The sequence below is a fragment of the Salmo salar genome, chromosome 26 (assembly GCF_965601325.2).
Source record: "Salmo salar chromosome 26, fSalSal1, whole genome shotgun sequence".
In the NCBI taxonomy this organism is placed as follows: Eukaryota; Metazoa; Chordata; class Actinopteri; order Salmoniformes; family Salmonidae; genus Salmo; species Salmo salar.
Window position 1 is genome coordinate 36192162 of NC_138316.1, and position 14057 is coordinate 36206218.

The following is a 14057-nucleotide window of genomic DNA, read 5'->3' on the forward strand; positions in this document are numbered from 1 at the left end:
CACAGACAGTGCCACGAGCAAAACACCCCCACACCATCACATCTCCTCCATGCTTCACAGTGGGAACCACACATGCAGAGATCATCTGTTCACCTACTCTGCATCTCACAAAGACATGGCGGTTGGAACCAAAAATCTCTAATTTGGACTCATCAGAACAAAGGACAGATTTCCACCGGTCTAATGTCCATTGCTCATGTTTCTTGGCCAAAGCAAGTCTCCTCTTATTGTTGGTGTCCTTTAGTAGTGGTTTCTTTGCAGCAATTTCACCATGAAGGCCTGATTCATGCAGTCTCCTCTGAACAGTTGATGTTGAGATGTGTCTGTTACTTGAACACTGTGAAGCATTTATTTGGCCTGCAATTTCTGAGGCTGGTAACTCTAATGAACGTATCCTCTGCAGCAGAGCTAACTCTGGGTCTTCCTTTCCTGTGGGGTCCTCATGATAGCCAGTTTCATCATAGAGCTTGATGTTTTTTGTGAGTGCACTTGAAGAAACTTAGGATTTTCCGGATCTAGCCATTTTCCAGATTGACTGACCTTCATGTCTTAAAGGAATGATGGACTGTCTTTTCTCTTTGCTTATTTGAGCTGTTCTTCTCATAATATGTAATTGGTCTTTTACCAAATAGGGCTACCTTCTGTATTCACCCCTACCTTGTCACAGCACAACTGATTGGCACCTGTTAATTGAAATGCATTCCAGGTGACTATCTCATGAAACTGGTTAAGAGAATGCCAAGAGTGTGTAAAGCTGTCATCAAGGCAAAGGGTGGCTACTTTGATGAATCTCAAGTATCAAATATATTTTGATTTGTTTAACACTTTTTTGGTTACTACATGATTCCATATGTGTTATTACATAGTTTTGATGTCTTCACTACTATTCTACAATGTAGAAAATAGTCAAATAAAAAAAAAACTTGAATGAGTAGGTGTCTCCAAACTTTTGACTGGTACTGTAGTTAGCAACCAGCATTATCTCTACGTTTGCAGGTATACTGTAACCTTAAACATCAGGCGAGCTAGGCTTTACAGAGACAGAGAAGTCATCGTGTGTGCGAAAATCCTTTTCTCAGCCTCATCTAGGGACCACCTCTGCTCTTCTGGGTATACCTGCAGACCAATTTCTAATCCAAATACATGATGAACAACTTAATGTATATGTTCACTTCACATGAAATGAATGGGAGTGTAAAAACTGCTCCCCCTTGTGGTGAATAGGAGCTGTGTCTGTGAGGTTTGAGAGATCTTGTTCTAAGGCTATGGCGCCTCCTTGTGGTACATATTGTGTACAATGAACACAGTTTATAACAGTTTATAACTTATAACCCAACAGAAGCAAATCAATCAATCAATCACTATTGAATTATACCAAGTATCAGGTTTGTTTTTCTTGAGACAACTGTTGCCCTAGAGGACCAATGTTGGAGGAAACAACATCAAACACTCAACCAAAACAACTTGTAAAAGTGACTTCCTAATCACATATTTTATATTGTATATAATTAAAGCTTGATTCCTTAGTTTCTACATACATTTTTTGACTTGTAAATGAATTATATATATCGATTGATTCTTGAAGAATATAACTTATCTGCGATGTTTAACAGTGAGAACGGCAGAATGGTGAACTTACTAAATGAAATGAGAGTTTGACTGTGTGATAATAGGTTGCTTCTTGTATATATCTGTCGTGCCACATCAGAACCCAAAATATAAGTTATACATTTTATTCCAATGTTTGTAAAACATGTAAATGTAAACAAACACTGTACAGCCTCAAAACATGGTTCAAATATAATTTTGATATACTGTATGGTCAGTCCTTGTATCCTCAGCTCAGTCTATGAAATTGAGAGTGGTTACATTTCTCCAGGCCCATGCCTCAGCTTTTTACCAAAACAGAGGTGGGACAGTGCTTGTTATTGTTTCAACTGCGGATTAGCTGTAGCACTTTCCTGCATTCAAATGAGTGGTCTCATGGGTGGAATGGTATCAATATTTGTCATAATGTCATCATTAACAATTATTATTTCCAAAAAAACACTGAAAATCTGGTGTTTCTATGTCAAACGGTTTTGTATTCAAATACATTATTTGTACTTTCTGCATGCTCTGGTTTGGTGAACACACTCTTGACAGTCCTTGGATGTATGTGTCCGGATCCATGTGAATCAGCAAACAGCATGTAGACATTAGGCACTAAACAGAAGAAAACAGACTGAAACAGGGAGGGACTACCTAAACTTGTCCAATAAGAAACACTTGTTTTTGTTTACTGTTGCAAAACGTTTTGCTATGGTACACCCTAATGAATACAGCGCAGGGTATGCCGCTAGGATAGCTAATAGAAGACAATGCATTTTTAATGAGTGTAAATACTCTGAGGGCTTCCAGGAAGCACTGCTGGGTGACTCTCATAACCTAACTGCCTACAATCTGCTATGTCATTATTTTTGTACAGATATAGGCCTTGTAGAAGGTTCCTGAGTAAAGTGTTGCCCACGTAGCATAGTTAGAATGAATGTAGAACATGTATAATGAAAGGCTTTATACCCTGAAGCAGAACCATGTATTTATCTAAATACACGGCTCTGGCCTGATGTAGCTATAGGAACACTACTCACGAAAAGGTTCCCCATACTGTAACCAATTGACACAACAAACCAGCAGACCAGTGACCGTAACTTGCTGCACATTCTGTTCAGTTACAGCAGGGGGCAGCAAAGTCTTTCAGAACATACTTTCATAATTAGGCCTAGACATTGTAATAGGGCCCGAATAAAACAACATAAATAACAAACATAAGTATGGCCAAAATACAATGTTTTTGTTGCACCTGCAGTTTGAGTTGGTGATATAGGCCTTTCCCTTCTGTAGCCCTACCAATAGCACGGACTTCCTTGGCAGAAAGTATGTAGTAAATCATGAAACTATACAATAAGAGAGAAATTATTTGTCAATCAATACTTATGAAAATCAACGACATCACGACTCACAAATAGGGTACTGTCACTTTCTCTTTCCGTCGAGTGCTGTTTTTAAGCGTGGGCTTCCACCGCTCGATCAAATTTACATAAAATTAGCGCTTTCCACCAATCAGGTTTGAGAACGCGCGACATCTCTGCGATGCAGGAAACCGCTCCTCCAACGCAAGCAGTGACAACATTGTAGCGGAGAAACGCCAGCGGTCTGGAAGCAACGAGGGGAGCACCACGGAATAGACCCCGTTATATTGTTGTGTTTCCCCCATCTAGATCGTATTCTGTCAGGTCTCTCTGAAAAGTGAATCGATACACCACTGAGGATGTCCGTGGCAGGGCTGAAGAAGCAATTTCACAAAGCCAGTCAGGTAAGCAGGAGACGCCCCGTTATATCACAAAAGTGGTCATGTTTCATCATAACGTTATGCTTTTAATTAACCTATCTAAACATGACATTGATCTATCTGTTACACAAACAACGATAATATAATAAAGCAATATTTCTGGCTTGACGTGATGGTCTATTAGTTCCAATCCACTCTCGCTTTCATAATCAAGTTTACAAGTAGCGAGTCGACATCATTGTTGTGTTGTGTATTTCTGGCCCGTGCCTCCAGTGTTGTCAGGAATGTGCATGTATGGTCGGGAGCGAGCGATCTACTTGAGCCTAGAGACAGAAAAACATGTAGGCGACCTGCAACTAGTAGCAAGTGCAGCAGGTCCTTTTTCCAAACTTGGGATTGTTTTGCTTGCCAGCGCGATTTTATCATTCATTTGCCAGATGGTGCTATTCTCTGAATAGGGTTCCTGACTAATATGCATTTGCTCGCAGGCTTAACAAAGACTCCCACATACAATGGAGAACATAGCAGTACCACAAGCTGTCCACCTCCTTTTGGTCAAGTTCTCAACGGGCTCTCAGCTAGCTTGCCAGCCACCTGCTGCCGCTGCTTTGTGTGCATGTAGCCTCAGTTGTGAGTTGATGAAAATGTCTTGCTATCTTGTTTCAGAAGTGTTGCTCCCTTCCCTATTTATATTATACAATTGGTCTGTCTGTCCATCTGTCTGCCTTTAAAGTCTGTCTGCCTTCAAAGTCTGTCTGCCTGCCTGTAAAGTACAGTTGAAGTCGGAAGTTTACATACACTTAGGTTGGAGTCATTAAAACTCGTTTTTCAACCACTCCACAAATTTCTTGTTAACAAACTATAGTTTTGGCAAGTCGGTTAGGACACCTACTTTGTGCATGACACAAGCAATTTTTCAACAATTGTTTACAGACAGATTATTTCACTTATAATTCACTGTATCACAATTCCAGTGGGTCAGAAGTTTACATACACTAAGTTGACTGTGCCTTTAAACAGCTTGGAAAATTCCAGAAAATGATGTCATGGCTTTAGAAGCTTCTGATAGGCTAATTGACATAATTTGAGTCAATTGGAGGTGTACCTGTGGATGTATTTCAAGGCCTACCTTCAAACTCAGTGCTTCTTTGCTTGACATGGGAAAATCAAAAGAAATCAGCCAAGACCTCAGAAAAAAAGTTGTAGACCTCCACAAGTCTGGTTCATCCTTGGGAGCAATTTCGAAATGCCTGAATGTACCACGTTCATCAGTACAAACAATAGTACGCAAGTATAAACACCATGGGACCAAGCAGCCGTCATACCGCTCAGGAAGGAGACACGTTTTGTCTCCTAGAGATGAACGTACTTTGTTGCGAAAAGTGCAAATCAATCCCAGAACAACAGCAAAGGACCTTGTGAAGATGCTGGAGGAAACAGGTACAAAAGTATCTATATCCACTGTAAAACGAGTCCTATATCGACATAACCTGAAAGGCCGCTCAGCAAGAAAGAAGCCACTGCGCCATTAAAAAAAGCCAGACTACGGTTTGCAACTGCACATAGGGACAAAGATCGTACTTTTTAGAGAAATGTCCTCTGGTCTGATAAAACTAAAATAGAACTGTTTGGCCATAATGACCATCGTTATGTTTGGAGGAAAAAGGGGGATGCTTGCAAGCCGAAGAACACCATCCCAACCGTGAAGCACGGGGGTGGCAGCATCATGTTGTGCGGGTGCTTTGCTGCAGGAGGGACTGGTGCACTTCACAAAATAGATGGCATCATGAGGTAGGAAAATTATGTGGATATATTGAAGCAACATCTCAAGACATCAGTCAGGAAGTTAAAGCTTGGTCACAAATGGGTCTTCCAAATGGACAATGACCCCAAGCATACTTCCAAAGTTGTGGCAAAATGGCTTAAGGACAACAAAGTCAAGGTATTGGAATGGCCATCACAAAGCCCTGACCTCAATCCTATAGAGAATTTGTGGGCAGAACTGAAAAAGTGTGTGCGAGCAAGGAGGCCTACAAACCTGACTCAGTTACACCAGCTCTGTCAGGAAGAATGGGCCAAAATTTACCCAACTTATTGTGGGAAGCTTGTGGAAGGCTACCCGAAATGTTTGACCCAAGTTAAACAATTTAAAGGCAACCAAATACTAATTGAGTGTATGTAAACGTCTGACCCACTGGGAATGTGATGAAAGAAATAAAATCTGAAAAAAATAATTGTCTCTACTATTATTCTGACATTTCACATTCTTAAAATAAAGTGGTGATCCTAACTGACCTTAAACAGGGCATTTTTACAAGGATTAAATGTCAGGAATTGTGAAAAACTGAGTTTAAATGTATTTGGCTAAGGTGTATGTAAACTTCCGACTTCAACTCTATGTCTGCCTGTCTGTCTGTCAGAATCTGATTCCACTTGTTTTCAGGAAACCCCTTGTTGTGTTCGAAGTCACATTCTGCTGCCATGCTGTGTAGGCTAAAATACATCTTTTCACATGTGGAGATAGTTAACTTGTTACCAGACAACCTAGATAACGTGCACACTGAATAGAAAACACACAACGCAAAGAAAATGGCTTTGTTCTAATTCTAAAACTACTTCATTTTCCACACTTGACTTGAGCTGAGTCTGTAGGCAAACAACCTATTTATTCCCATACGGTAGACCAACTAGTGGGGTTTTGGTCCAAGCAAGTACAAACATGTCACATTGGTTGTATAATCCGTCTATTATTCATTCTCGTTAAGAATTCAATGACCTTTTCTAATGCGAACATTGTTACCTATCTTCCAACACAATTACCCAGCATGAAAAGACAGCATGACGCTGGAATATGACATATCAGAACGATGACTCATGAATAGACCGTGTGTGTGTGTGTGTGTGTGTGTGTGTGTGTGTGTGTGTGTGTGTGTGTGTGTGTGTGTGTGTGTGTGTGTGTGTGGATTCACATTACCACGCTCTGTGAATGGATCGTGTTCATCACGGTAGGACATTGTCATTCAGTTGTTGCTTGGGACCATGAGGTTGAATATATGCATTATTATCTGATTACGCAGCTGGGTAAAAGTTATTAAAAGTGATTCATTTAGTGGTAAATGTCAACATATTTCCAATAATCTGAACATTGTAACTGTATTGTCTGTCTGTCTGTCTGTCTGTCTGTCTGTCTGTCTGTCTGTCTGTCTGTCTGTCTGGTTTTACTGCCTCAGCAGAGCATGTTTTTGTCTGGTTCCTGTCTGGTAATGTGCTACCAAAGATATTAAACTCATTCCTGTTATTCGGTTCAATCGGCGTGATTTTCCACTGTTATTCACCTAAAGGGAAGCGGAATGGAATTTTGGCCTTAGATGAACAAACAGGCGTGTGTGTGTGTGTGTGTGTGTGTGTGTGTGTGTGTGTGTGTGTGTGTGTGTGTGTGTGTGTGTGTGTGTTCACAGTCACACCCAGTAGTGTTTATGAAGCTACCTCTATTTGATCACAGCAAGGTGTGATCCATTCTGACAATGTGACAACAGTGTGGCTGAGTCCCAAGTGGCGCCATATTCCCTATATAGTGCAATACTTTTGACAAGGGCCCATAGGGGTCAATATCAGTGTACTATATAGGGAGTAGGGTGCCTTTTGGGATGCAACCTGTGACTGACAGCAAACACAATACTGTAGCCTTCTCTCCCCTCCCTATATCTCCCATGTGATAATTGGATCTGTTATGTGCAGTGGTGGTCTCTCAGCCATCCACTATTCTGTTTACGGTGTGAAGTCCATTCATTACCTTGATTACACTCCTTCAGAGTGAAAGATGAAGCCATTGTCTGAGAGAAGATTTATGGGTATCTGTGGCCCCGTTCTTTATCTTGTACATTATTTTATGTATCTGGGTGGAGTAAACTTACCGACCTGAGTCAGGCTCTAACAGGCTGTAAAATAAGTTAGTCAATACTTAGGGACACGTCGTTTAAAAATAAATACATTTAGTCTTATCCCAAACAATTAGAGTTAGGTACATTGCTCAAGGACACATCAACAGATGTTTCACCTAGTCAGCTCGGGATTTGAACCAGCAACCTTTCAGTTACTGGGCCAACCCTCTTAACCGCTAGGCTACCTTCCACCCAACATCACACACCAACCATTATATACAGTATGTAACACAGTATCGTGTACCCTCCAATGGTGGACGCCAAGGCCTCTTGGCAAGGTAAATTTACCTAGGTAGGAAGAAACCTTGAGAGGAACCAGTCATAAGTAGAAGGCCCTCCTCTAGTTAGACACAATGGTCTGCATGGGTAGAAGTTCAAAGTACATGCAGTATTAAACCATCAATACCAGACGGTTCTCTTTCAAGGTAAAAGACAATACCTGTTCCACTCTGTACATACAGTAGTCCCTGTCAGTCAGAAAGACTGTGTGTTATCAGGGGACAGTGTTTAGCCTGTCTGCGTGTGTGTTTATCAATGGAGGTCAAGGTGCATGCTGCTTCATCTTGCAGTGTGTGCAGTTGTGCGTGGTGTATGCAAGGGTGTGTGTGTGTGTGTGTGTGTGTGTGTGTGTGTGTGTGTGTGTGTGTGTGTGTGTGTGTGTGTGTGTGTGTGTGTGTGTGTGTGTGTGTGTCTGTGCGATGTTATCACTGGGTTTAAATGTGTTTTTTAATGGTGTGTTTCAGCACGTTAGCTGGTGAACATGAAATCCATTACAGTAGCTAAAGGAAGCTGTTGTTTAATGACGGTATTGAATGTGGCTAACACCCCCGTAAAAAACATATGAATCATTCATGTTAAAAAGGACTCAGCCAAACTGTGTGGCAGGTTTTCAGCTCATTCACATTTTGGCAGTTTATCAGCTGTCTATTGTGAGTTCCATTGGGAAATCCAGCAGCCATTCTTTTTGTGTAAATTAGGCTCTGGGGTGAAGTTTCCTCTAGGTACAGATCTAGGATCAGTTTACCCTCCCCCAATCCTAACCTTAACCATTAGTGGGGAAAATGCAAAACTGACCCAAGATCATCACTACTTGTAATACTAGTGTCATTATGGCTGTTATAACTGTTATAAGGAGCCATGAGCTGAATTTAGCAAGTCATGTAATCCACTGTGGTGTGACAGGTGACATTCTAAAGACATAATATTACTTTACATATGGTTCATAGTAAGCATTATGACTGTCTTGGCTACCTTACACAGAAAGTGAACAGATCAAACCACAAGCCCTAAAGGGTGGAGCTGTGGCAGGTTTTTAAAAGCATTGTTTTTATTTCGCTTTGCGTTCTTGGGGGGAAAAAAGTCTAAGGTCACAATGTTTCATATCCTGTGTTGTGTAGCTGAAGTTGGCTTGTGTGTGTGTGTGTGTGTCTGTGTGTGTGCGCGTGTGTCTGTGTGTGTGCGCGCGTGTGTCTGCGTGCGTGCGTGCGTGCGTCTGCGTGCGTGCGTGCGTGCGTGTGTGTGTGTGTGTGTGTGTGTGGTGTGCGCACGCGTGTGTGTGTGTGTGTGCGTGTGTGTGTGTGTGTGTCTGTGTGTGTGTGTGTGTGCGTGCGCATGTGTCTGTGTGTGCGCGTGTGTCTGTGTGTTTGTGTGTGTGTCTGTGTGTCTGCATGCGTGTCTGTGTGTCTGCGTGCGTGCGTGTGTGTGTGGTGTGTGTGTGTGTGTGTGTGTGTGTGTGTGTGTGTGTAAGGGTCTTTTGGAAACCAGACTGCTTCCTTCTTCCGTTGAGTTTCTCTATCAAACAGCGTTCCATTTCCACTGTTTTTGACAACATTATCTAGCCCAGCATTCTACACACAATAGTGTCGTTGTGTGTCAATTGTCCCTTATGGGACAATAAAGATTGACTGAAGAAATATGAACACACAAAAAAAAACATTTTTGTTGTTGTGTTCTGAGTTCCAACACACAGACCGTAAAAGCTTCTGTTCAATGCCAAGCCCAGCACAGTGACAGGGCTATCCTGTCTTCTGTCAGAAATGTCATTAAGGCCTAAGGAATGGAATTCATTTCCCCACTGACATGTAGGAGTGTTTGTGTAATCTAGCTGTCCCAGGAGATGTCTCTGAATGTCCTAACAAAGCCCCACCACCTCTCTCTCTCCAGTCTCCACTATCACTTATTATGTTGTGCTCCCTCTTCACGGTCATCCTCGAGCAGGCAGGCAGGCAGGCAGGCTTCAGGCAGCGACAGCGCAGCGACAGACAGACAGACAGACAGACAGACAGACAGACAGACAGACAGACAGACAGAGGCAGGATGTCCATTGAGCTTTGACCAGCCATCTCCAGTAGACCCTGACCAGTTGTTCCGTCACTTTATCTTGTTGTGTTGTGAGGCCTTGTTCATAGGAGCCAGCAAAGTGCACAGCACACACACACTTCCAGCACACCAGTGGGTTGGATTTAGGCATTGATTAAATATATGCCTAAGAACATTTGTTAATCAAGACTGTAGCTTAATAAAATAATAATAATACAAATAATAATGTTTGGTCTCCACACCTTGTTCTTGGATTTTCAACATTGCAGAACCAATTTTATTTTAGTAAACTAAACACGTCGATCCAGAGCATCACAAACCTGCTCAGTGGGTGACATGTCTGGTGCGTATGCAGGCCATGGAAGAACTGGCAAAAAGGGAAGGGGTCTGAATACTTTCCGAATGTACTATATACAGTGCCTTCGGAAAGTATTCAGACCCCTTGACTTTTTCCACATTTTGTTACGTTACAGACTTATTCTGAAATAGATTAAATAAAAAAAATGTCCTCAGCAATCTACACACAATACCCCAAAATGACAAAACAAAAACAGGTTTTTAGAAATGTTTGCATCTCTGTAGCACTCCACCAATCAGGCCTTTATGGTAGAGTGGCCAGATTGAAGCCACTCCTCAGTAAAAGGTAGATGACAGCCCACTTGGAGTTTGCCAAAAGACATCTAAAGGACTCTCAGACCATGAGAAACAAGATTCTCTGGCCTGATGAAACCAAGATTGAACTCTTTGGCTGGAGGAAACCTGGCACCATCCCTACAGTGAAGCATGGTGGTGGCATCATCATGCTGTGGGGATGTTTTTCAGCGGCAGGGACTGGGAGACTAGTCAGGATCGAGGGAAATATGAATGGAGCGAAGTGCAGAGAGATCCTTGATGAAAATCTGCTCAAGAGCGCTCAAGACCTCAGACTGGGACGAAGGTTCACCTTCCAACAGGGCAACGACCCTAAGCACATTCTGAAAAGTTTCTGAATGTCCTTGAGTGGCCCAGCAAGAGCCTGGACATGAACTCGATCAAACATCTCTGGAGAGACCTGAAAATAGCTGTGCAGCAACGCTACCCATCCAACCTGACAGAGCTTGAGAGGATCTGTAGAGAAGAATGGGAGAAACTCCCCAAATACAGGTGTGCCAAGCTGGTAGCGTCATACCCAAGAAGTCTCGATGATGTAATCGCTGCCAAAGGTGCTTCAACAAAGTACTGAGTAAAGGGTCTAAATACTTATGTAAATGTGATATTTCAGTTTTTAATAATTTTTATAAATTAGCAAACATGTCTAAACTTGTTTCTGCTCTGTCATTATGGGGTTTTGTGTGTAATCAATTTCAGAATAAGGCTGTAACGTAACAAAATGTGGAAAAAGTCAAGGGGTCTGAATACTTTCTGAAGGCACTGTATATAATATATATTATCATTCTAATTCTAATAATATTTTTAATTCACACCTGCACTGTTGGAGCTCAGAACTGAAGTATTTTACTGTAACTACATCTGAGACCATGAGCATGTGACTAGATAAACATCTGATCTGCTGAATGTGTGTCAGTGTGTCAGCTACATAATGTAATCAGACCTACTGGATCTGCAATGTGTTTCATGATTATTGATAAGCTTGGTGTTGGTGCTTATCATCGGTCAAGAGGGGTTTTAATCAGGTCATCAGTAGGTGTGTGTGTGTGTGTGTGTGTGTGTGTGTGTGTGTGTGCGTGTGTGTGTGTGTTGTCTTATGACATAGTGGTCCACCTAACAGTTGTTCCCAGGGCAGTAGTTGACCTTTTCATGACCTTGTGGCACAACACCAAAAACATAATTCAACTATAAGATAGAATTGTAAGATTTTTCCATATATCCTGCGTTTCCCTCCTGATGACCTACATTTTGTAACCCTGAATCTGATTCACTCGTAGTTTAAACCCATCAGACTTCACCCTGGTCCTAGTCTACTCACTTTCAAAGCACTAACAAGTTGGTTACAGCCAGCTGCTGTAGTATCATCAATATTCATTTTTCAATATTTGTATTCATACCTTATTTTTCTCTCTCTCCCTCCTACAAGAACGTTAGCTCTCTCTCTCTCTATCTCTCTCTCTCCCCCCCCCCCCCCCCCCCCAAATAATTCTCTCTGTTAAATAAGCACCATCATTCCCCTTGACAGGCCCTTAAAATATTCATGTCTGAGATGTTTTGTTTATAATGGGTTCTGACCTGTCGCTGGTGTGGAGTGAGGCTATGGTGATCTATGATGTTCACCATGTCCAGGCCTTAGTGATACAGTGGCAAATGAAAGTCTATACACCCCTTGCACAATCTTCACATTTTTCTGCTTTAAAATTCAATAAAAACATGTATTACGTTTGATTTATTTCCTACAGATGTACACAACCTACTCCACATATTCAAAGTATTTTTCAAAAATTGGAGATAAGGCGTGAATATTGCAGTCCAGCGATGGTTTCCCCAAAAATGTACTGAGCTTGTGTAATTTTGACAAAAACAATGGATAACTGTTGCCCTAAGAATGATACACAGCTGTAATGGCTGCCAAAGTTGCTTCCACCAAGTATTAACTCTGGGGTGTCTTAGTTTCTTAACCTGTTGAGGACAGACGTTCCGCCTGCGGAACCCCTAGCCAACAGCCAATGGCATCGCACGGCGCGAAATACAAAACCAACTGAAATACCACAATTCAATTTTCTCACACAATCAACTATTTTACACCATTTTAAAGGTAAGACTCTCGTTAATCTAACCACATTGTCCAATTTCAAAAAGGCTTTACAGAGAAAGCAAAACAGTAGATTATGTTAGGAGAGTACATAGACACAAATAATCACACAGCCATTTTCCGAGCAAGCATATATGTCACATAAACCCAAACCACAGCTAAATGCAGCACTACCCTTTGATGATCTTCATCAGATGACACTCCTAGGACATTATGTTATACAATACATGCATGTTTTGTTCAATCAAGTTCATATTTATATCAAAAAACAGCTTTTTACATTAGCATGTGATGTTCAGAACTAGCATACCCACCGAAAACTTCCGGTGAATTTTACTAAATTACTCATGATAAACGTTCACAAAATACATAACAATTATTTTAAGAATTATAGATACAGAACTCCTTTATGCAATCGCGGTGTCAGATTTTAAAATAGCTTTTCGGCGAAAGCACATTTTGCAATATTCTGAGTACATAGCTCGGCCATCACGGCTAGCTATTTTGACACCCACCAAGTTTGGGGCTCACTAAACCCAGAATTACTATTAGAAAAATTGGATTACCTTTGCTGTTCTTCGTCAGAATGCACTCCCAGGACTTCTACTTCAACAACAAATGTTGTTTTGGTTCCAAATAATCCATAGTTATATTCAAATAGCTCCGTTTTGTTCGTGCGTTCAGGTCACTATCCGAAGGGTGACGCGCGAGCGCATTTCGTGACCAAAAAAATAGAAATATTCCATTATCGTACTTAGAAGCATGTCAAACGCTGTTTAAAATAAATGTTTATGCTATTTTTCTCGTAAAATAGAGATAATATTCCAACCGGGCAACGTTGTATTCATTCAAAGGCTGAAAGAAAAAAATGGAGTAGTCTCGTGAACGCGCATCTCAGTCTCACTGTCCGCAGGCTGACCACTTACAAATTCTGCTGCTGTTCTTTGCCCAGAGACAGCAGACACCCCATTCCACTTTCTGGCAGCTTTAGAGAGCCAATGGAAGCCTTAGAAAATGTCACGTTACAGCACAGATGCTGTATTTTCGATAGAGATGCAACAGAAGGACAACAAATTGTCAGACAGGGCACTTCCTGTATGGAATCTTCTCAGGTTTTGGCCTGCCATATGAGTTCTGTTATACTCACAGACACCATTCAAACAGTTTTAGAAACTTTAGAGTGTTTTCTATCCAAATCTACTAATTATATGCATATTCTAGTTTCTGGGCAGGAGTAGTAACCAGATTAAATCGGGTACGTTTTTTATCCGGCCGTGAAAATACTGCCCCCTAAGACATCTTAGTTTATTTTATTTTATTAATTTGGAACATTTTCTTTAATTTTTCTTTCACTATGAAAATGTGGAATAGGATGTGGAGATAAGTAGGGAAAAAAATCCCTGAAATGTATTCCCTTCTTAGATGTCATTTTAAGGTAACAAAATGTGAAGACTGTGCAAGGGGTGTGTAAACTTTCAATAGCAGTTGTATATGATAGTGTTCTGGCCAGTGGTTGCTGTTCCATCTCTCCCAGTCCAAAGTCCTGCTGAATTCCCACTATAATCTCTCCTGGGCTGGGAGATTCAGGAAAGCAGGGGAAATACTGAAAGCAGCTGGGTTTTTCAAAGGAAATGTAGTAGCTTATCAGTGTTCAGTTGTCTCAGTTAGTATCAGTAGCAGCATCAATGGGAAATGACAGGGTGAACTCCTGGAACTGATGGGT

The 14057-nt window shown here is 41.4% G+C and overlaps 1 protein-coding gene across 1 annotated transcript in view; it reads left to right on the forward strand.

The window, feature by feature from the left end:
• The first annotated feature begins 3098 nt into the window (after positions 1–3098).
• Positions 3099–14057, forward strand: part of LOC106583399 (endophilin-A3) — a 39301-nt gene continuing 28342 nt past the window's right edge. The window contains exon 1 of the mRNA XM_082969677.1: positions 3099–3355. Coding sequence (XP_082825803.1) covers positions 3311–3355 — 45 coding nt within the window. The 5' untranslated portion in view covers positions 3099–3310. The remainder of the gene's footprint in view (positions 3356–14057) is intronic.